Source organism: Odocoileus virginianus, chromosome 19 (genome assembly GCF_023699985.2).
Source record: "Odocoileus virginianus isolate 20LAN1187 ecotype Illinois chromosome 19, Ovbor_1.2, whole genome shotgun sequence".
NCBI lineage: Eukaryota > Metazoa > Chordata > Mammalia > Artiodactyla > Cervidae > Odocoileus > Odocoileus virginianus.
The window spans coordinates 33,546,010-33,570,469 of record NC_069692.1 but is presented as its reverse complement, the minus strand read 5'-3'; the positions used below and the strand labels follow the sequence as shown (position 1 = coordinate 33,570,469).

General features: G+C 42.1%; 1 protein-coding gene across 5 annotated transcripts in view; it reads right to left on the bottom strand.

Moving 5' to 3' along the window:
- Positions 1–21,686: 21,686 nt before the first annotated feature.
- FAXC (failed axon connections homolog, metaxin like GST domain containing) overlaps positions 21,687–24,460 on the bottom strand; it is a 68,756-nt gene continuing 65,982 nt past the window's right edge. For all 5 annotated transcript variants that reach the window (XM_020892354.2, XM_070450073.1, XM_070450071.1 and 2 more), the window contains one exon: positions 21,687–22,491. In XM_020892354.2, the coding sequence (XP_020748013.2) occupies positions 22,202–22,491 (290 nt within the window). In that variant the 3' untranslated portion in view covers positions 21,687–22,201. The remainder of the gene's footprint in view (positions 22,492–24,460) is intronic.

Below are 24,460 nucleotides of genomic sequence, written 5' to 3'. Positions count from 1 at the left end.
AAGGAGGGACACAGACTTGGTGTCCAGAAGCTCTGCTCCCTTCTGCGAAGGGCCTGGAAACATCGCACTTCGGCTTGTTCCTGACCATCTCGTGTGCGTCTGGAAGTCGGTCTAGTTCTGGCCAAGACTCAGTATACTTAAGGGAAGTCTGAGTATGCCTTTAGTCTTGGAGGAAAAGGGCAAGGAGGACCAAGAATAAAAGGTCTGGCTTATAGTTTTTGTCATTTTCCTGTGCTACAGTCTGGATCAGGGCTCTTGGCCTAACCCTGGCCAGCCAAGGGTGATGGGAGGTGGGGGAAGAACCAAGAAGGCGAGCGATTCCAGGACCAGTCCTGACGGTTGCATCTTCTCTAGAGCAGATGAGGTCAGCAGTTGAGGCCCATGACGAAATCCTGAACTAGATCAACAGTGAAACCAAACCCGGCTCCAGGGAGCTGGAAGCGAGGTCAGTCCACACCAAAGGCAGCCTCGTTGGGGAGCAAGAGCTGTACCCACCACAGCCCCCTAGTCCCAGCCCCACTGGGCCAAAAGAGGCCTTAGCCCATCAGAAGCTTAAAAAATTGTGTTTTTAGAATTGTTGAAAGATATCCTCCCTAATTTGGAATACATCCAAAACATGTGTTGAAGTTGTTATCTCTCTGGGGAGTACCCTGTGCTAACAAAAGACTAAAGATGTCCCTGTTAGCCAACTCATTGTCTGTAACTTAACTAGTGACAGATAAATGAACCAGAATGGATTTTTTTTTAATTATTGCATTCTTAATACATACATGAAATTTCAGAAACCTTATAGAAATGCAGCAGCACTGTCTGATGATCTAAGGAAAGAGGAGACACTTAATAAAACAGTATTTTATTTGCTATTATCTCTTTATTGGTGTCTCACAATACAAAAGCTACTGATAGCACTCCTGGAGTTGTGGTTTTAAAGCAGCATGCATTCTGATCCCAGGAGAATTCACATTAGAAAAGCCTGTTTCATGAGCATTCTCCATCCCAGGATAGCTGTTGTTTTCATGCTGAGGCTGGTCTGTGCAAAAATTGATCAATGAATTTATTTTTTCCTACTTGATTGACTGTCCTAACATTACATAGATTCAGCTTCATAGTCACGATTCTTCAAGTGGAGGACTCACTAGACATACATTTGATCTGCACCACTCACTTACCTGGCATCTCTGAAGCCCCCGCATATTGTAGAGTTGCGTTGCCCAATATGGTAGCCACTGACCACATGTGTCTATTTAAATTTACATTTTAATGCATTAAAATTAAAGTAACTCCATTGTATCAACCACATTTCAAGTGTTCAGTAGCCACATGTGGCTACCAGATTGGACAATAGAAATGTCAAGCATTTCCAAGATCACAAAAGGGGCCCTTGAACAGTACTTTTCTATAGGATATTGTTGAAAACCTTTGGCAAAGCAAATAAGGCCCTTTACAACCTGGTCCCATCTACCTTCTTACCATTTTCTCTGGCCTCTCCTCCAAACATCCCATTATTTGACCCCCTAACCCACCACTTCTGCTGATCTCCCTGGAATGTCTTCTCTGTACTTTCCACCCCCACTACCTGTGAACTGCTCCTAATTCTTCAAATCCAGGTTAAATATCACCTCCTCCCTGCAATTCTCCAAGATATACTTTCCCCCAATCCCACAACTAGGAGGTTCATTGACCTCTTATAAGTAATTCCATAGCTGTTTACTTCTTTATTAAATATGTGTGATATTAATTATGCTTAATAATATATTTTACTAAGATGTAATATTTTATTATTTAGTAATAATAGTCATTATTATTATAGAATAGTCATTGTATCTTTGGAAATTTTATGAAATAATTATTTTAAAAAATAAATGTGAGCTCTGATCCTACCCTAGTTTGAAATACAATTCTAAAAAAAAAAAAAAAAAAAAAAACAGCTCCTCTATCTTCAGAGATAGGATGATCTGGAGAAAAAGAATTGAACTTGGAAACAGGAAACTCAGAGTCAAATCCTTGGCTCCATCCTCACTAGCTGTGTGATCTTAGGCAAGGGTCTAAAATTCTTTGTTTTCTCATTTATCAAATGAAGCTTTGGGTCTGGTTATTCCTAAGAACTGTCTGAGTTCTTCCAGGGCCTACATCTAAGCAGGTAGCCAATGAGAGAATGGTAAAAATACAAGGTGGTGAAACTGGGAAATCAGAATGCCCCTTCTTCATTACAAAGCTTCTGGAAACTAAATCTAAACCTCTCCTGATTCTCCCCTCATTCACACCAAGCTGGATAGTTCCAAGGACTATTACCTCAGTCAAGTCACCAGATTCTTACAGACAAGTCAGGGGGTCAGTCTACATAGGGCTGGGTTCTTGGTCTTGTGTTTGTAATTAACTTTCAAATACTAGAATTATTCAGGATAGCTAAAAGTGCTTTAAAAAAAAACTCAAAATAACACAAAGCAAGTCAGATATCGTTAGCTCTCCCAAATTAATATGCACAGTCTCCTGAGATGTTCAGGGCTCAACTCAAGCATCAGCTTAGAAATCCTTTCCCTGACTGCACCAGGCCCACCCCTGACATTCTCCTTCACACTCCTTCCTTCTGTGTTCCTTATAACATTATCATTGTCTGAAATTATCTTTCTTATTTGCTTCCTTATTGATTGTGTGCCCAAATATTCACTAAAATATAAGCCCCATCAGGGGAAGACTATACCCAGCTTATTTATTGTGGTTTTAAGCCCCTATGATGATGACTTGCACGTGGTAAGCACCTAATAAGTATTTGAGGACTCTCTGATGAGCAAATGAGGTTCAGCAAAACGATGCCAGAATCACTCCTACAGTACAGCTACATTTTGCAGTGTCTTTAAACCTCTCACCATCTCTGTGCTTGCTCTTCAGCATTGTGCAGCTATTTAAGAAGACCTCTTTATTGCCTCGACCTTGCTATCTTATACAGGAGTAAGGCTACGTTCTCCTGTCCCAGTAAGCACACCCTCTTCCTCTGGCGCTGTCTTTATAATTTGCTATGCCTCTAGCAGGCATCATTAGGTGAATAAGTTATAATACTTCCCCTTCACTAGGAAGTTAGGATACAGGAGTTGGCTCATGTTGGCTCTGTGTATATGTAACAAAATTTTGTACCTCTGACCACGTGACGCAGAGCAGAATGAGACAGTGGGGGCTGGGGAAGGGGGAGAAACCAAGACTGCTCCTGGGACCTCAGTGGCACCCAGGTTGGAGCAATCAGATTTTTTTCACCATGAATTTTGAAAGATCGCATGGAAAAACCCAGAGACTGAGAGTCAGCAGTTCTGGAAAACATCCTGAACACTTACTATAGAATTACCTATTCTGGAAAAAAAAAAAAAAGAATTGCCTACTCTGGGGTTTAGCTGTCCCATTCTTCCTTTAGCTTTGTGAGATGCAAGGGTTCTTCCAATCGATTTCTACTGCTTGTAATCAAATGAACTTTAACCGATACAAGCCAAGGTGTCCCCCACTCCATCCTGTAACACAGAACTCTGTCACTTAATGTTCTATCTGGCCGGTATCACTACAGCCTGTGGACACTTTATTCAGTTATAGTTAAAATGAATTTAAACATTGATCAAAGTCGTTCACCAGTTGGAAGCTGTCGGTGCACTGTAGGTGCAAGAATATGAGTGAAAGCTACCAACCTAGAAAGAGTCTGTACTAGAAAGTGATGCAAAACCAAAATGCTCGAATTTTATAGGAATAGAAACTAAGACCTAAAGTAGCATTATACTCACCTACATAATCAGAAAAGAGGAGCTGGAAAGATCTGATTTCTCAGCAGTGTAAATGGAAGAGACCTGAAGGTTTCAGCTAAATCTAATCTCAGACTTAGCTAAGACTATATGAGCCCAACGTGATGAGCACTAATAAAGTCCCCAGATCATGATGATAATGATTATTATTACTACATATAATAATGACTCTGTAGTCTGAGGCATGGATTAAATGCTAGCTGAAGTATTGTGTCTAGATCTGTCGTCATCCTATCAGGATGGTCAAGGAGAGGGCTCTAAAATGACGAGAAATGTATAAACCATGGGACGTCAGGAAACATTAACAGAATTGGGGATGTTTGGTTTGGGGAAGGACAGGACTAAGAAAGTCCAATCGCTTCATCATATATTTGAAGAGCAAACACATGAAAGAAAGCCTCCATTGTAATTCTAGTAGACAGAAGTAGGAATAGGGAAAGAAAATTAAAGAGAGGCAGAATTTAATCTAAAACAAAGGCTTTCTATCAGAATTTCCCAACAATATAATAAGGTACCTAACAAGAAGTAAGCTACTTTTCCTGGAAGTATTCACAAACAAGTTAAACATGCCCACACATTTCAGAAAATGCTTCTGCACTGGATAGAAGGATGACATAGATGACATTCCAGTCCCTTTCAATACTCAGATGTGGTATCTCTTGTGCAGACCCTATCACTCACTATCCGGGTGACTTGAGCAAGTAACTTAACGTCCCTTGAGCTCTTTAGCCTCACCTGTAAGAAGAGGAAGCTAAATTAGATGGTCTCAAGGTCCCTCGCATTGCAAGCCTCTATCATTTACAACAGAGGGGCAAAGGTCATCTGGGGGGGGGGGGCGGACTCCCAGAGAGTCGGAAAGAAGTGGGAGCCGAGAAAGGACCCTGCAGTTAGAGAAAAGAGGACACGCTGATGAAAGAGGAAGAGAAATAAAAGCTTTCAGGGGGGGGGGGGGAAGCATGAAGGGTCATGTAAGAGGAGAGAAAAGAAGAAATCAAAAAACAGGAGAGAGAAAGACAAAATGACAATGCGGAGGTTCTGCCTCACCCAGCCCCTCCCGGCTCCATTTCATAGTCCCATCTCCACCTTCTTTATTGTTCAGCTATCTTGATAAATTTCAGCTGGCATTAACATAAACCATGTGGTTAATACCATAGTTTTAATACCCAATTCACTTTTATTACTAAAGGTGTCTTTTTTTCCCAAACAAGGATCTCTCTGAGACCCAATGCATTTTCCTTTTATATTCATCACATATTAAAGGTTTCCAGGAGCCCCTAAATTTCCAATTTATGCTGAGACTCCCATTTGGTATGCTGAAGGTACTTCATCACCATTCGTTATGAATGAGCTACAACAGCGTTGCAACAGCGCTCAGCAAACAGCTCCTGACTTTCAGGTGTCGTTACATGCAAGTTAAACTAAATGGATGAATTTTTAGCAGGAATAATGTAGTTCATGTTGACATTATTCAGAGCTTTCCCAAGAAGACAGGTATTAATCAGACAACACTCCTGTAGGTCTCCGTATATAAATATTTGGGTGTCTGGCTAAACAGTGCCCTAACCTTTAAAAGGCATATAGATCCTTGTGCTTTAAATAGGATCATCAGTATAAAGGGCAATTTAGGACAAATAAAAGGAAGAATTTCTTTGCACAGGAGTATGGATTTATATGGAACCTGTGATAACCACACACAAAAATAAGTCCCAAGGAAAGATTTAGATAAGTCAGTAATCACAAAATTTTGTGAATTCTTCTTTCAAAATCATTCATGTTTCTGTCTCTTCCTCTCTATTTACACTATCCCCATTTTGGACAACATACATTTACTGAAGCCTCAGAGGAAGTTTTATAAAACACAAGAACTCAGGTGTCATTTTTGAAAGTTTATCTTCTAGAAAGGGGGATATGGTATACAGCAAGAGGTGTCTAGTAGAGCATGTAGGCACATGCTAGGTGATCAGTGAACAAATGAACAAGGATTGCTTCAGAAATTAAGAAGAAAGGGCCATTTCTGAAGGCAGGAAGACTTGCAGAGAAGGATGAATGTAATATGAGCATCATGCATGGAATCATGGCATGGATGAACAAACAAGATGAAAATCCCAAGAGCCAAGGCATGGAAGTGGCCAAGGCTTTGACACAATTTTGAATGAATCACCAGTCTGGGTAAAGGATGGAATTCATGGGAGGAACTTCACATAGAGGAGGAAAATGAAGCTGTTAGGAACAAAATACAGGTATCCCCCACTTTTCAAAAGTTTGCTTTGTTTGATTTCACTTTTAAGAAAGACCTACGTTAGTACCTGTTTCCACTAACCAAAAGAAATCCAAAAAGGATTTTCACTTTTACCAAAAAAGGGAGAAAAGAAAAGGAAAGTGGTTGTTTTCCAGTAAGCTATTACAGAGGCAGGGAGAGCGGCTCCCCCAGGTTCCTCTCCGGGAACCACACGCAGCATCACAGCCTCAAGCCGCCATCACTCTGAACTGTGTCTGTGAGTATCTGGGCTGTATCTCAGTTTTCTCTGTGCATCCGTTATCAAGATGTGTCCTAGGGTAATTGCTTCCTCACTCTACATCATTTCAGCTCATGAGAGTTTTCATACTTTCTGATAGCCGGGGACATCTGTGTTAGAGGTGCTTGGCAAGCAGGCTAAGCGTTGAGACTCTTCTTCAAAAGGGGAGAGTCGCCAGGATGTTTGAGCAAGAGCAAAAAAGACTTCAGTTGAGAAAACAATGTGAACAGAAAGGAAGGAACACATGTACAGGATGTCCCTTCTAATGCCCGCTGCTGCTGGACCCATCTTCCTTTATCATCTTATGAGCCTCCCATTCAGAAGTTCTCGCTGCATCCCACATGAAGTCCAAGGTCCACTTCTTGGCACCTGCCATGTGTTATGGAGTTTCACAGATCTATCATTTGCCATTTACTGAAAACAGGACCTTTCCACTTTTAACTAGTCTGCTTACTATTTCCAACATACACGCAGTTCATTATTAGCAAACATTTATGGTTACACACATTGTGCCCAGTTCTGTGCTAGATGTGAAAGTGAAAGGATCATAAGATAGAGCACTGCTTTGGAAGACCCGAAGTCTAATGGAACACCCCTCGCACTGTTTTGTGCCTGAATCCTACCTATTCATCCAGAAGAAGCTCAAGTCCATGCCTTCCTCACAGCCATCAGTGATCACTCCTGCCCAGGCTGGCTTCACTTACTAGGAATTCATCTGTGCTTATATCATTTTCCATTCATTCTATTATTATAATTCATCATTTATAATTTTAACATGTCAAAACATTTTCACTTTTGAAAACAAAAAAAAACAAATTCTGCACTTAACGGGTTTTTACTCCTGGTTACTTACTGCCCCTGCAACTTGCACATGCTGACACCAGGGGGCAGTAGCGTGCTGAGGGGACAGCCCCACCTAACACCCAGACTTTAAAAGCATGGATTTCTATTGTTCACACGTCTTAGATTAACCCGAAATCTTATACATAGGCATAATAAAAACAAATAATTATAACTTCCCTGAATCATTATTTGGGAATAATCACATATATAGCCAATCTACCCTTCAATTTTGGCTTTAGATAAGAAACTTCATTAACTAATCTTTCCCACCAAAGTCCACTTGCTTTCTATAAAGCCAAGGCTCTTCTGAGTCTGTCTCCAGGCCCCTTGACAGTCCTCCTGCCCACTTGCCAGATGACTTTGCACAGACGTTAAAATTTTATACTCCCGTATTTAAAATCGGTCTTATTTTGTCTCTCCAAATCACCAGCAGAAAACAGAGCACAGATGAGCAATGAATATAGATTAATTATATGATTGATTTTTCATATGTGTGTGTCAGCTTCATTCTAGGTTACTAAAAAAGGTGTGTGGGGATTGGGGAGTACATTTGGAAATATCCCAACATACCAAGGGGACAGCCTCAGAGTTTCTTAGAATCTCACTTCAGAGACAAAATAGAGGAGGAGATAGCCAGTTTAGTAGAACTAAGGGAGAATTTTTCATTCTTATTTTGCAATGATAAAGGAAGAAGGAGTAGCCCAGGAGAAGGAACAGAAAAGCTGAGGATGCTTGGAGCAAAGTCCTTGTGATAAGAGCCTCCAGCCTGAGAAGAGATGCCAGAATACTGCTCACTTAAGAACAGTGAAGGACATTCACAGACTCATGACCATCAAACTCACCTTAAAACATCCTTTGGTTCCCAAGCACAGATATATGCTACATTTTACGGGATTGCTTCCTCACCTTCCACTGAGGCCCGGAGACAGTCGGCATCAACTAATTCCAGTCTGTAGTGGGGTCTTAGACACATAAGGAGAGGTGAGAGGTAGGGGAAATTTCCAGTTGACTCAGGCTTAGTGATCCAGTGGGGCTTGGTGGAGAGCTGGACATTTTGCTAGAGAGGTCTACATTTTAGCACAAAGAGAGACAGAGATAATGCACCATCTAAAAGAGACCTTGCTGGGTCTTCCCTGGCGGACCTGAGTTCAGTCCCTGAAGAGGGAACTAGATGCCGCATGCTGCAACTAGAGTTCACTTGCTGCAACTAAAGATCCCCAAGTACTGCAACCAAGACTCAGCACAGTCAAATAAATAAATATTTTTAAAAATAAACAAATAAGAGACTTTGCTTACGAGGACTTTTGGAAGAGTGCTAGAAGTCCAACCAGGGGACAACAACAGAATCATAAGCGATCAGCTAGAGAAGCATTCGCCTGTATCCTGGGAACTTCCAGATAGAAGATTTCTTGGAACTAGGGAGGTCTCCAGATGGCCTGGGAAAGTGCCCACAAGAGTCATCTTCAAACATCTGCAAATATCTGCAACCATTTTGGTAGCAGCTAAGTTAGACATGTCCCCTTAAACTCCTCCGCCTTTCTCTGATTCATCCCTAGCAGCCTCAGAAGCTGAGGCTAGCCAATACATGTTGGGTGGGAAAGGAGGAGGGTGGGAGAGGAAGTTGGCAGAAGAAACAAAATAAAAGAACTTTGCCCTTCTAAGGGAGACAAATGCACAGCAGAGGAGCAGCTTCGGTGTTGAATGCAATTCAGAATTCGTATTACTGTCCTTAACTCTGCATATTAATAACAGAACTGTAATTGGACAGAAAACTGGACGAACAGGACAGAAGAGCCTGGCCTGCTGCAGCCCATGGTGTCCCAAAGAGTCGGACACCACTGAGCGACTGAACAACTGGTTTCTCTTTGCTTGTGGTTTTTCGTTTTTATTTTTTTACTTCCTATTTTATATTGGGGTAAAGATGACCAACAAAGTTGTGTTAGTTTCAGAGGTACAACAGAGTGATTCTGTTATACATACACATGTATCTATTCTTTTCCAAATTCTTCACCCAGTTAGGTTGTTACAAAATGTTGAGCAGAGTTCCCCGCGCTGTATAATAGGTCCTTGTTGGTCATCCATTTTAAATACAGCAGTGTTTACCCGTCCATCCCAATCTCCCTAACTATTGCTCCCCCAGCCCTTTCCCCTGGTAACCGTAAGTTGAGCACTGCACTGCTTTGAGGGACTAAAGGGATCCCTATCTTTCAATCATCCAAGAGTGAGCAGGTAAATGATGAGGCTTGCCTAAAATTTCATCCAACATTAGGGAGAAAACTGGCCCTACAGAGCAGCTTTGCAGGGGAAGTTTTTAAAAATAAAAGGTAATTTATGACTGTACCTGACATGTCTACTTTCAAGCTACTAGTAGCATATTCACAAGATGATACAGGAAATGGGGCTAAGAACAATGCCGTATTACTATGAATTCAAATTCCTAATACAGAGAAAGAATTAGAGCATGAGGAGAAAAAAAAAAGAGGAAGACTTATCTCTTCCCTACTAGGAATTTCTCCCTCTATCTTTAGCTACAGAGTTCAGGCTGAATCCAAAGAAAGCGTCTCTAACTGCACTCTACTTCCTATAGGATGCAAAATAAGAGCTAAAAGGAATAAACTTCCAAACCCCCCAAATAAAGCCATACACAGAGTTTTAATGTATGCAGTCTCCTTAATAAGTTAAATATCCTATAAGGCATAGAAACAGTACAGGACAAAGAGTAGGTGTATGTATCCAACACCAGAGGCTTTAATGAGAGAATTGATTAGGCAACATAAGAGTGCAAGGGTGGAGATGAAGACAGTGCCAACCATGGGCAGGGTTTGGGGTTCAGATGTGTGGTGTATGTGTGTGTCAAGGAAACGGGAGCTGTTTGAATTATGGGGCTATCATTCCATCAAGGGGTCCTGAGGACTGCATAAACCACTTGAGTCTCCAGAAATTACTACCCCATATTTCAGTCACCTGCAGTTTGTTCTATGAGTCATTTATGGGCTGCCTTGGCACAGTCTGTCTTGTCAAATCTTAAACTTTGGATATTTCTTTGCAGTTTGATTTGTCTTTTACCTGAGAATCTGTCCTTTATTGATCATTTACTACATGCACTGTACTCTGCAGAGTGTTGCCTTGTGCCTCTCCCCTGGGGACCTCCAGTTGCTGCAGGCTTTAAACCCTTAAAGTTATCCAACACCAGAAATCAGACATCCCATGGCTGAGACCCTCCCTGCCTGGGGAGTCAACAGCAATGAAAAAGTAACACAAGTGTTTAAAGAAGATACAACCACAAGCTTTGGGGGGTGGGGTTCCCTGAGTGCTCCATCTTTGGGGCTCTGTCTAAGCCGTTTCCCAGACTCTGCTTACAGGGGAAAGCTCCTTTTAGGGAAAAGGGGGGTTTATTTCCCTGCTGCTAAGACATAGATACAAACACCCAATCAGCCCCCACCACCTGGCTCCAAGTAGCTGGCATGATGCCTCTGAGCAACACAGATACACTTGTTCCATTTGAGCCTATCTACGATACCTCTGCCTCCTTGATCTCTTCAGTGGTATAAAGGTAGTGGTAGACAGTAGTGTAAAAGCTGAACTCTCAGACTCCCTGCATTTAAACTGCAGCTCTGCTGATCATCTGACGGAGACTGGAGGAAGTTTCTTCTCTCTCATCTGTAAACCAATGATGCTGATGGCAAGGATCAAGGTGTAGTGATGAGGGTGATTATGAAGAATGATAAAACTTCACAGGGCTATAATGAGGATGAAATGATAAACAGAAGGAGGTTGCAGAGACACAGTGCTTGGCACAGAGTAATATGGTGTGTATGTTCTCAGTTGTGTATGAAGAATGATAAAACCTCACAGGGCTATAGTGAGGATGAAATGATAAACAGAAGGAGGTTGCAGAGACACAGTGCTTGGCACAGAGTAATATGGTGTGTGTTCTCAGTCGTGTCTGACTCTGCAGCCCCATGGACTGTAGCCCACCAGGCTCCTCCATCCATGGAATTTTCCAGGCAAGAATACTGGAGTGGGTTGCCATTTCCTTCTCCGGGGGATCTTCCCGACCCAGAGATCAAACCCATGTCTCTTGTGTCTCCTGCATTACAGGTGGACTCTTTACCACTAGCGCCACCTGGGAAGTCCAATTAATATGGTACTAATAATTAATTAGCTGTCATATCATATAATTATCATATATAACACAATAATTGTGTATAATACTTCATTATTATATTATTATGGTTAACATTAATAATAATTACCTTGCTATTACTAGTTGATTTGGTCAATTAACTCCTCTTTTCAGCACTGTAAGGATCAGCAGAGCCGGAGGTGGAGTCAGTGCTGCCACAGGAGTGGCTTTCAGCCTCGGGGAAGGATAAAAGGAAGTCTGAGCCAGAAGCTATCTTACAGATCAACCTGTAAGAATCCTCGTTTTGTAAATGGAAACACTAAGTGATGTGGTCTCAGTGTTACTGACTCTAACAGTACCTTAAAGACATACATTATGCAAATACGAGGTGCCAATAATTTTTTATTATCTCTCCAGCCCATTTGCTTCCGCAATCCCTTCAGGGAGGTAGCTTCACTCCTACCCCTTTACAAGCTCCAGTCCAGCAGAGACTGGTTCCTCAAATTCAGGGCGGCTAAAACCAAGCACTGCTCTTGCCCCAAATCAGTTCCCCCTCCTCACCTTCAGCAGCAGTCCAGTCTCCAACATTACCTTGTCACCTTCCCCATCTCCCCGCCCCCTCCCCGGGTCCCCCTTCCTGGAGGGGGTCTCCTTGTGCATGGAGGCCGCTCTCCCTGCTCCCCATGCCCCCTCCCTGTTCTCATCTCCCACCTCTAACTTCACTCCAAGCCACTAAGATCAGGTCCAGTTGCTCTCCCGACTAGTGTTGCCTGCAGGCTGTCATCCATGAATCTTGTTTAAATACTCACTCCTCACATCAGTCCCCAGCTCAGAAACTCTCCTCACCCACAGAGGGATGACTTTCCAAACAGTGAGCCAAAGGGTCCTTTCTCCCCACTTACCTTCCTTCCCATTTTTGTGCCACTGGTGAATCAAGACTATTGACACCCCTGAGTAGTCTTTGGAATTTCTGCTATTTTCCTTGAAAGGCACCAGCTAAAGCTGGAGGAGGCTTGTGAGAGTGGAAAAGCAGCATCAGGCTTCCCCACAATAAACCCTGGGCACAGTAGGGTTGGGAAGAGGCCTGGGGCTGCTCCCTCCCACACTCAGCCCTTCCCTCCAGTCCCCTCCCTTCCAAGGCTGCCTGGGATGCTGTTTTAATCAGCGTTTTCTGATCTGTGTGGAGCATGAGTGACCCAGTGTGCTCGCCCCAGACCAAACAGTCCAGGGAGGGGAACCCCAATCCTGCCCATCCCTCACCTGGAGATGACTCCCAAGTCTTCCCCACAAGAGCACTGTCAGGCAAATGGAGCAGGTACCGCTAAGCACGCGGGCAGCAACGCAGACATTACCGTGATGAAGGAAGTGGGCTCTCTTTCCTCTGTTTTCCGAAGTCCCGTTTCATCCAGAGGACAAGCTACTTTAACCTTGCCTGTGCCTACACGTGCCCAGCCACTCAGTCGTGCCCAATACATTGCGACCCCATGGACTGTAGCCTGCCAGGCCCCTCTGTCCACGGAATTTCCCAGGCAAGAATACTGGAGTGGGTAGCCATGTCCTCCTCCAGGAGATCTTCCTGACTCAGGGATCGATTGAACACGCGTCTCCTGCACCTCCTTCATTGGCAGAATTCTTTACCACTAAAAGGAAATTCTGTTGCCAGTGAGTACCAAACGGGCTGGGCGCCGTTTAATAGGCGCCGACAGCGGCACCGTCTCCAAACCACACAGGCAGCCCCTGAGAACAAGGAGACCGACTGCGCCAGCTCCCCCACGAAGGAAAAAGACAAAAATGTGGGAAATGGCATCATGGAATACTTGGTACAACCGGTTGCAAAATAGTTCTCTTAACACTTCTGGGAGCAGAGTGTTTTGGAAAGGCAGACCATCCCCTTCATTCTGAAAGCAAGGAGCACAAAGCTTCCCTGAAGGGACCAAGTTTGAGTCCAGGACCCCCAGGCAGGCTCTAGAGGGGTTCGAGCCCACCTAAGTTGACGCAGTTGTAGGTTTGCCCCAAAGCATTTCCAGTTGAGGTCTATGTTACTAATAACACAGACAATAAGTGATAAAGGCTGAGTAGTCAGGCTTTACAGGTTCCCACAGAAAGGGGGTCCAAATGATAAAAACCAAATTATGATCTCTGAATGTGGAAAGGGGGGGTTCTCTCGTTATTTACCTGATAGTCCCGCGGTTTGAAGAGTTTGGGATTTTGTGGGGTTTGGGTTTCTTCCTGTTTTGTTTTGTTTTGGGGGGGCTGGTTTTAGCCATGCTGCGTGACTTCTGGGATCCCAGTTCCCTGACCAGTGTTGACCTGGGGCCACTGCAATGAAAGCCCAAAATCCTACCCACTTGACCACCGGGAACTCCCAAGTGTAAGATTTTGAATGCTACCCTGTTGTAATTTGCTCTAACGGGTAAAAAGCTAACATTTGAATAATAGTTGCTCAGATTTGTAGAACAGAGTTTAAGCATCCTGAATGCCTCCACCCATTCTGAAATGCCCACAGGCCCACCTCTCCTTTGCCGTTCCTTGCCAGGCACGTGTGTGAAACACTTAGTAAGATTTGTATTTCCAAAACCTCACTGTGAATCTCTGACCCCAATATATGACTTGAGCATCTCTGAGCCGCATTACCCTAATCCACCTCCTCAAGCCTCTTTCCTCATCTGTAAAATGGGAAGCAGAATTACTTGCCTGAACAGCTGGGGAAACTAACCGAGGCAGATTTACTAACACAGAGGGGCCATGGTCTACCCACAGACCCAGCAGCCACGGGGGTGTTCTTCACGTGTGTTCCACCCTCTCCATCTCCTTTTCTCCTCTCTGCCAGAGGACATCAGTCCCGACAGAGCTCTGACAGGCACAGTGGGCATGAAGCAAGGGCAAGAGAGGGAAGACCGCATAATCCAGAGACCTGTTTTTCCACTTAAAAAACATTCATTTAAAATTCTATCAGAAAGTCAGACGCCTAAAAAATTCATTACCTCCCTTCTAATTATACATGAGTCTTAAAACTAAAATATTCCCCCAATCATCTAAGAGACCACCACTTAACAGTATATTAGATGCAAAAAATATCTCAGATTTTCCCCATGGGTGTAAAGTTTAAACATTCAAATTTGCAAAAGAGAAGCAAACTGGAATAAAGACATTCACAGCCAGCTATTTCATATCCATTAGTTATCATTTACACGTCAAATACATACAGCAATGAGACCAAATATACAGAATCTCCACATTTATATACAGTAATCAACATAGTGCACAATTCAAATCTATCTTACAATCAAGTGTACAAGTTTAAATATGGCTTTATAAACTACTAACAATAACTGTGCTAAAGGAACTCATAGGTCCAGAAATAAACACTGGAATGCTGCCTCCACATCAAGGCCCTCATTCAGCAAGATGCTATCCACTGTGTTTGCAAAACAGAGGGTGCAGGTAATTGTTTCCGGGCAGTGTCCACCCATCAGCCCCCAAGCAGCTGAAATGTAGGTTCAAATTATACCAACATTGGTCCTTCCTATCTCAAATATCTAAAAATAAATCTGTACATCTTCCACACATTTGGAGACACGGGGTAACAAACAAATAGAAGAAAGATAAATAATCAGTGAGGTGATGATTACCAGGAATTATCAAAACGTGCTTTTCAGATTCAGAAATTCTGAGGCATTAGAGTCAGCATTTGCATTTTTGAGGTTTTTCCCTCCCTCCTTTCTTTTTTTGTTTTGCTTAAATCAGTGTACTGAGAAAACTTTCAGGAATTTAAGAGATGTACTATATCAAGGGGTCCCCAAAATAGAATATAAAAGAGTTCTTATAAAGGTAGTATCTAATTATTCACTCTTTTCTTCTAGCCAAAAATGGCTCTTAAGAACGAATGAATAAATAACCTTGATCTAAAATCATGCTTCCATGCCTATTTTACATTTACTTGCCCACCAACAATATATACACATTCTCTAACCAACTGCTGCCTTCTAGGTGCTATCCTCAAGTCCTTCTCGCTCCATACTCTAAACTCTATTGAGTAGAAGACTATTCCCTGTAAATTGCTATGTTTGCTATGGTTTTTAATGTACATAACAATCATTGGAGCAGTGTGTGTGTGTGTGTATGTGTGTGTGTGTGTATTTAAATAAATACCTTTCGGGGCATGCTTAGAAAGTCTTACTGATGAGGTCAAAATGAGCACAGAGGTCTGGAGACCACTGCCTACATAGAGATGAGGTGGGTGTCTCCAAACATTTAAGGGTCTTTTATAAAACAAATATATAAATATACTCTGTACATTTTTTATATGAGAAAATGGAAACTCTATGTCACGAACACTTTTGCGAGACTAGAAGGAAGTTCCAGAATCAAAGGACTGAACACACCGGGGCCACTCCTCCAGTTCCCAGGCTCAGCCTCAGGTGGGATAAACTGGGAGAACAAGCCAGAAACTAGGACACAGATCAAGATCACTCCAGTGCTTGCGGCACCGGCCACTAGAATAACCACAACAGTCCTTCCCTACAGGCTGCATTTGCCTTTGATTTAAACCTGTAGTCCTTCAGATTGCTTTAGTAAGACGCCACCACTCAGAACACTCTCAACGTGCCTGACACTTCTCTAACACAGCCACACCACGTGACTGCTTGAAGCCCTGTATCTGTGTATCTTCTCTCCTCCCACTCAGTGAGATTCAAACACCACCAGAGGAAGGACTCGGATCCTCATCTTTTCAACCACCACCATCGGGGGAACGTCACCCTCATCAAGGGTGGAGTCGTCAGACACTCAGCAGGGTACAGATCGCTGGGAAAAACACATGTTTCTGATAAGCATGATCCCACGCGACGGCTTACTTGAGGTAAAGTCATTTTGACAGGGGTCACACAAACACGTTGCTCCTACTGAAGCAGAGATTCCCTCCAAAATTTGAACATTATCTCTAGTCTTATTGCTGCAAAAAAATTCAGATATAATTTGTTAAAGATAAAAACACAATCATCTGGACATGGTTGATGTTTTAATAAGCCAAACATGATCTCTTATTGGGGGACAGAAACAAGTATGATAGAAGACTTCCAATTCTGAACAACTATTAGAGAGAATAGTCTATATATTTTATTTTTTAAGGGAGGGAGGTAGGAAATACCCAAAGCATTACTCCTTTCTAGCCTCGAATTATATCACATTCCCTCTGCTATCTGTTTAGCCACTGCTGATTAACTTGACAATTTAGGAGCTAAATCCTACTGTTTTCAAACCCATGGGGTAACTTTTTTTTAATACTAAAGGTCTAAGCTATACTAATAAATCAAAGTTACTCTATTCTAGAGCTAAAAGAAAAAAGTAAAAAAGGGAGGGGAAAGATGCTTGCCAATGGGGGATGGGAGGTGAATTAGTCACTTTCAGTAATACTACTTTTCATAAAATGAAATAGCATCATAAATATATATTGCTCTATAGCTAGTGAATTGTTTCAAAATATTTAAAGCTGTAATTAGGGACAAGAGCAGCTGAAAAATATTTAAGAAGAACATTATAACAATAAGCAAGCTAATTGCTGAAATTAAATGTGTATGGAACACCTAAGTACTGTACCAATGTTTGTCTCTAGATAACTTGTTTCCCCATGAAAATGATCAGGAGTGTTGGTGCTGGCTGGACCATATTCATAAGCTGTTTTATTATTGCAATGGTCCCCTTTATTTGTCTACAAATTTGATAATTAGGGGCAATAATCCACTCGACATTTGAGTATTCAAATGGTCTAGCCAGCAGCAGAAGTTTCAGAGAGCTCTGGTCTGGGGACAAGGTCCCTGTTTGGCCAGAGCCAGAATGGTTAAGGAGGTCATACTGTCAGCCCCAAAACAGTGAGTTACTTCCTTTCACACTACTTTCAGTATTCTCTGTAACCTTCTTTATGGGGCAAGGCCAATGTGTTGCTGGTTCCAGTTATCTTAAAGATTAAAATGCCTTAATTACCTTAAAGATATTCTTTAAAGTCAGGGACTAAAAACCTAAAAAAAATGAAGAAAACCCCACATCCATTTGCATTACTCCTGGCACTAGCAAGGGTTCTGCCATCCAGAGGAGCCTCCTGCTCACACACCAAGTGGTCCTTTTAAACTTTGCAAATTGCATCCAGACCATCAAAAGTAAATGAATAAAGGTCAAGCATACCACAATCACAGGCAATCGATCCTGGACCTGTTAGAAATGGGTTGCCAGAGTTCCACATTTAGACTCAAGAAGTATTTGTCATTGAATGTACTTTCATCAGTCCCTGTTCTTCTTAAATAGCACTGCATAGACAGGAGAACAAAGGATCCTGGGTAATAGCCAGGAGCAATGAAAATAGTCTCACCCATGTTAAAAAAAAAAAAAAAAAGAAAGAGGAGGAAGAGGAGGAGAGGAAGGAGGGAGTGGAGGGGGGAGATGAAGGAGAAGAGAAAGAAAAAGCAGAGGAAGAGCCTGAGTTGTTCCCTATCAACCGAAGGCACCATCCTTTTATTGAATATACACTCAACAGTTGTTCAATTAATTAATTAATCAATGCAGAAAAATCTGATTGTGCAGAACTTATTCCTATAAGGAAAAATTCAGCTTCTTCTCTCCCGCCTTAAGCCACAGACCAATCAGCTTATCCATGCAGAGGTGGTGGGTTTCAGGGCTGAAGTGACGCCCCTGTCCCTGAACTGATTTTGCAAAATCAACATTCTGGGTGGTTAGAAGGTAGACGACAGTGATGATGACAACAAAATCCTTTCACTTTCAAAATGCCAAACTTGTCAAAAGAAGGATATTTTCTCAACGTGAGGCGCCTCTTCTTCCTTCCTTGTCACAGAGCACTCTCCATGTGGATAACGATACAGATTCCTTGTGCTTGCACCTGCCATTCTAATTCATCTCCTGTCTGGCTGGGATAAAAGCAAGCAAAAATGAACACTAACAGCAGTTAACTTTTAAAGACTGTTTTTCAAACAAGGTTTCTTCAACTGTGGTCCATGAACCCCCTAAGGAATCCACAGGTAATTTCAAGACATTTCTAGATCTCCTGAACTTATATGCAAAATTTCATATATCTCCATATTTTTCTGGGACTAGGGCATAGGACTTGCATTAGATTATCAGTGGAGACACAAAAATTAAAAACCACTGTATGTGTGCTCAGTCGTGTCCAACTCTGCAAACTCATGGACTCTAGCCCGCCAGGTTCCTCTGTCTATGGGACTTTCCCATCAGGAATACTGGAGTGGGCTGCCATTTCCTCCTCCGGGGGATCTTCCCAAGCCAGGGATTGAATCCACATTTCATGAGTCTCCTGCATTGCAGGCAGACTCTTGACTGCTGAGCCACCAAGGAAGCCCATCATCAGTGAGTAACTAAAACCCAGTGAGAGATCACATGGGCACGGATTCCTTAAAAGATCCAATCCAAGAACAAGGGTCTTGGTAACTTACATGTCCATCTTGGTGACATTCACAGAGCACAGGCAGCACTTTGTACAGAGTAGATACCGAACAAAGATCCCTTGAACTGACCCGGGTGAAGAGATACAGGGGATAAGGCTGATCGATTTCGAGCACTCTCTGAGAGGCTGGGATGCGCCGGTTCTACAAACATGGAGTGAGCTCTCGGGGAGGTGGTTTTAAAAATAATCCGAGTCAAGCTGATGTAATGGCAAGAACTCTGTAAGGCAAGGTGAAAGACCTCAGTTCTGGGCCTGCCCTTCAAATAAATATGGCTTTCCAGAGCAAATCCACCACTCAGCTATCCATGTCTATGAGTCTATACCTTCTCTCGAGTAATCTGGGCAAGATTCCCACAGCTATAATCCTTAACACCTCCTTTCCTTGAACCTTAGTTGTTTCACAAACCTATATCCTCATACCTCAGTACACACAAGTAGGGCTCACGTGAGGACAAGACTCAAGTTCTGGTTCAAGTCCAATTGTTCTAAGTCTGTGATCAGTCAGCTGGGTAGCCCATTGCCTTGGTAACATTAATATTCACAAATCATGATGTTACAAAAGAAATGGGAACCTCTGGCAATATGGTTTACCTCTGCATAAATTTAAATCATCCTTGTATCTACTCTGACATAAGCAAAGCAAAGTATAATTTGGCTGCTCCTTCATCCAGACAAGTGGAGATGAGGGTGGGGTGGGGCAAAGGGAGGTGGCGAAAAAGATAGAATTTAATTTTACAATGAGAGGTAAAAAAGAACAGGTAGCCCACAGGTCTTCTGGCCATCCAAAAGCACCTCTTGCATTAAAGATCACATTTCCTTAAGTTATCTTCCAATAAAAAAGAAATACAGAACTTGAACAAGAGAGTCAGATGACCAAAACATCCCCTAATTTCTTGTTATTTTTCTTATAAGTAGCACCTGTTCATCAAATAAGAGAACAGTTCAATCTGGGCAGCCTAAGAATGAAACATATAAAATTAAAGCCCACCTAATCAAGACTGCATAAGTTGCCCACACCACTGTGGGTTTTGTCTTAGTCATTACTTTTCCAAAACCCACTTTGGGAAAGTAAAACCTGGGTATGTTCTAGGGTTCCTAATCAAGTTATACCTACAAAATGCTGAATACCCAAACATGAGTTTTCGGGCAGTACCCAGGACTCAGCCCCTGTGGGAGGCACCTGGAGAGAATGAATGAAGGTTTCACATATTTAATGTTGGTTCTCCATGGATGTGCCCTCCAAGTAATACAAAATAATAAATATCTGTGACCCCACATACTCATAACTTAAAACTTCTTAGCATGAAGATACAGTATACTTTGTGCTATACAGGAAGAATAAATTATAGACAAAATTTCAAACCCAACTCTTTTCAACTGAAGATGGAGAAAGGGCAACTCAGTCTTAGCAGAGCTAGGTCCACAGTCTGTCGACTCCACATTTTCAAGCCAGGACTTCCCCTGTCACACAGAATTACCACCAGTTGGTCCTGGAATGCATTTGCTAGAGAGATAAGAGGTGGGTAATCCTGGAAATGATGCTGGAAACAAAATAGGCTTATCCATTCATATATCTTCTAACACATTCTCGTTAGGCATCAAACAGTCCCCTCAAAGATGAAGGGTTTGATAAGATACTAACAACTGAGTTTTATGTGGAATAAAAATGTCCAGCTTAGAGTGTTTCAGCACTTCTTCCTAGTTACACATTGCTTAAACGGTAAATCACCTCAAATACTCTCTCCCATTACGTCTTTGTGAATCCACGGCATTCTAGGACTGTTTTGCCAAAACTATATTCAGAGTCTTTTTCAAATAAAGTATATGAACTTCTCAGAAGTTGCTGTCTTTTAAGAAGTTCCTTTTTAACCCCATTAGGAATAGCCCTCCCTCAGGCAGTTGTGGTCAGAAGCCCAAATCCACAGCCATCACCCCAGGATCTTCACCCCATATTTCACTGGAAGATGTTCTAAGTCAACCAAAACTATGTCTTCAGAGATAGAGTGCCTTAGTCAACACTGTAACCCCAAGAGTTCAGGTGCTCTATGGCAGGGAAAGAGAGGACAGGAAGGGGAGGGAAACCCTTAAGAAACATTAAGATTCTTCTCAGCATTGGCTTCCCCTCACTGCACAAGGGCTGAGAAGACCAGAAAAGTTGCATTAATAAAAACTGCATAGAGTCTACCCAGCACAAAGTGCCCTGCCAATCATTTACAACGATCCTCTTCCTTCTTCATCTTTTCAGTACATCTTGCAAAGTTTGTTTTAAAAAAAGACATTACAAGTTGGCGAGCTTCTGCTTAAAAAAAAAAATCAATCAAATCCTTTTCCCTTCACCTCTATTAAATAGATCTTATTCCTGAGCTTTATCAAGTAAATCAAACATAGGCAACTTAACACTCCAGAATCAACAAGAGACAGCTTTCCAGTGTGAGTTCAGGCAACAAAAGAGACTTCTCCGCAAATATACAGTAGAATTGAAGACTGTTTGTAGCTGTTGATGATCTGTAAAAATATTTCCAAGGTTCTTTCAACGAAAGGTTTCAATTCAAGCAAGATCACAAAGAGGATGATGAACGCGTCCTAACTGTGCCTTGGTGTGAGTTCCATCGGCTCAGCTTGGGCGAGAGACCGTGGCTGCTGTTGCCTGAATATGGAATTCCTCCGCCCGCCGATCTTCACACGCACGAAGCACATTAAAGAACAAAATGTGTTTATGTCACACCTCGTCCTCGAGGTTTAAAGCCCCAAATGTTACCACATGAATCCTCACATCACCCCTGTGAGGTAGGTAGGTGGAGACTATAGTCACCCCCACATTACAGGCGGGGGAAATGAGGCACACAAGAATTAAGGGTCTTGCCCAGAATCACATAGCTAGTCACTGGCAGGGCTTAGGATAAAACCAATACTGGCTAGCACCTAGCACAGTGCTTTGCACGTAGTAGGTGTTCACTGAATATCTATGGATTTTATTTGACTTATATTTCAACATACAATATACACACAGAAAATACAAGCGGCCACCAAAGAACACTTATCTCCTGCATTCCTTCTGATGACATCACTCACGACTCTGAATCCTACCAGATGAAGGACGTTCAAGGATCCAGCTCACACCTAAGCCCTCGGGTTGCAGGGGACCAATGTCTAAGCAGTCTGTGGACAACCCGCTCTTGCACCTGCTCTACCACACAACGTTAGTTTTCTAATGAAAACAAAAATGAATTTTAGGAACCATGCTGACTTTTTTATTTTTTTGCCTCTTTGTTTTAAAGGGAGCCATAGGAATGGTTCTGTGTCTGGTTTGTACAAAAGAGGAATAAGGCTGCCCTACTCCAGTTAGCTTGCGAGAACCGTGCCGAGCATGAAGATCTGCTCCCAGCTCGATGGATTTCTGCCTGGGAAGCTGGACGGACCCCAGGGAGAGGCAGCTCCAGCAAAGGAGGGTCAGCAAGGCTGACCGTCACTTGCATTGTTCGTGGTCTGTGTAGTCATCCATGTCCACGTCGGAGTCAAAGAGCGAGTGTCCAGTGAAATCTGTGTCTGGGGTTCTGGAAAAACTGTTCTCTGCTCCCTCGTCTTCAAAGGTCTCTGTCCTTGAGTAAAAGCTGAAATCCAGCAGGGGCGTGTGTGTCTTGCTCCCGTCACTGCTCTCCTCTGACTCGTAGATGGTGTTGTCATCCTCGTGGTGCCACTCGGGCCAGAATTTTCTCCTTATCCTCTCACAGTACATAGCCAGATTGATCAGCTCACCTGCAGGGTGGTAAGGAAAGCAAGGGTTAGTCCTCAAAAGCAACCATCTACCGGCCACTTGGCTTCCTGGGCAACTCAGAAGAATGGTGCAGGGTAGGCATGAACAATGCTTTTCCCCAGAGGCACTGTCCAAATGTTTAGATTTTACACACAGAAGCAGAAAGGTGAGAGGGAGAAGTTAAATTCAGTGAGTGGGCTGGATGAATTTCAGGAGTGCGTCCTAGATGGTGAGGGGTGAGCAGGGTATTCAGAATGGCACTAAACTACACCCATCGCTGGGCTTTGCGAAGCATTTTATTATTTTATGTTTGCATGTCAAGGAAACTAGTGCTTCAGCTGGTTCATCTCTAAATTAATTTATAGTCCATGAAAATGTACCAACTGTTAGTTGGATTAAGTCAGCCAGAAGGGATCATTCATTCCACAAACATTTGTAGTGTTGTTACAGGTTGCTTACTATGTCAACTAGTTGAAAAAAAAAAAATAGGTTAGGAAGGAAATTTTGCCCTGAATCACCCATAAAATGGATAACTCAGAACTGTCTTTATGGATGAACATGCCTGCAAACACATTTAGCAAAACAGAGATTGTTTAACTTTTTAAGTAAAATTCAACACTACACCCATGATCAGGTTCTTGCTTGGTCACCAGGTTACTTCTTTTTTCCTGTGAATCAAAGGAACACTTTCATTAACTCGCTAAAACTGTCTAGGCATTCATCTGAAACATGACACAGTATTTGGCTTTGATTTCCTAATTCCAAATGCAAGCTGCAGAAAGAAGAGTGAGTTTTTGCTTTTGAGCCACCAGATGGCAACACAGCTCAATAAGCATATAATTTGTCACCAACTCTTAGAGGATTTCATTGCCCTAAGAATAGTCTTTGGATGTCTATTTTTTTAAGTTATATAAACACTCACTTATTGTGTAGGTAATCCATGTTTTATTGCAGAAAATTAGAAAATTCAGGTAAGCAAAAAATAAAAGAAACCCCAATAATCCCATTTGTCATAACATTTTCATTTATGCTGTTCCTGAAATTTATGTTAATTTATATATACATTTGGGCTTCCTTCCCTTGTGGCTTAGTTGGTAAAGAATCCACCTGCAATGCAGGAGACCTGGGTTGGGAAGGTCCCCTGGAGAAGGGAAAGGCTTCCCAACTCCAGTATTCTGGCCTGGAGAATTTCATGGACTCTATAGTCCATGGGGTGGCAGAGTCGGTCACGAGTGAGCGACTTTCACTTTCACTTTTCACATATATATATTTACATATATTTACATATGCAATGTAGCATTTACTATATATTGTTTCTTATGCTACTTTTTTAAAATTTTAATTTATTTATTTTTGGCTGTGCTGGGTCTTCCCTACTGCCCGTGAGCTTTTCCTAGTTTCCCATGCTACTTTTTTCACTTAACAACATATAATGAAAACCTTTTAATTTTACTCTATGACCTCCCTGATAACTGTATTGTACTTCATTATACAGATGTACCACAGTTTCGTTTTGTTATTTCAGCTCCCTATTATAGCCATTTAGGCTGTTTCTATATTAATAGCTTTATTGGTTACAGTCTGTAATTACTCTATCTCATTTTCTATCAAAGAAAATAATATATATTCATTTTGAAAAAACTTAAATCTGTATATAGAAATGGTATAAATATATATAATACATACATACACACACACACATATACATAAAGAAGAAAACAAAAGCACCAATAATCACACCAATCCAAGGTAATGGCAATTAACATTTTGGTGTGTTTCTTTCAGTATTTTTCAACTTATGTATTGTCATTATTATCATTAGTTGTCACTTCCTGCAACACTGTAAACATTTTCCCACTAAAGTCGTTCAAAACTTGATTGCTGTTCTGCTTAAATAAACACATTCCCCACAAAACATAAGGCAAATCCCCCTGCCTCATGGACCCTGTAAACTACTGGATTTGTCCATGG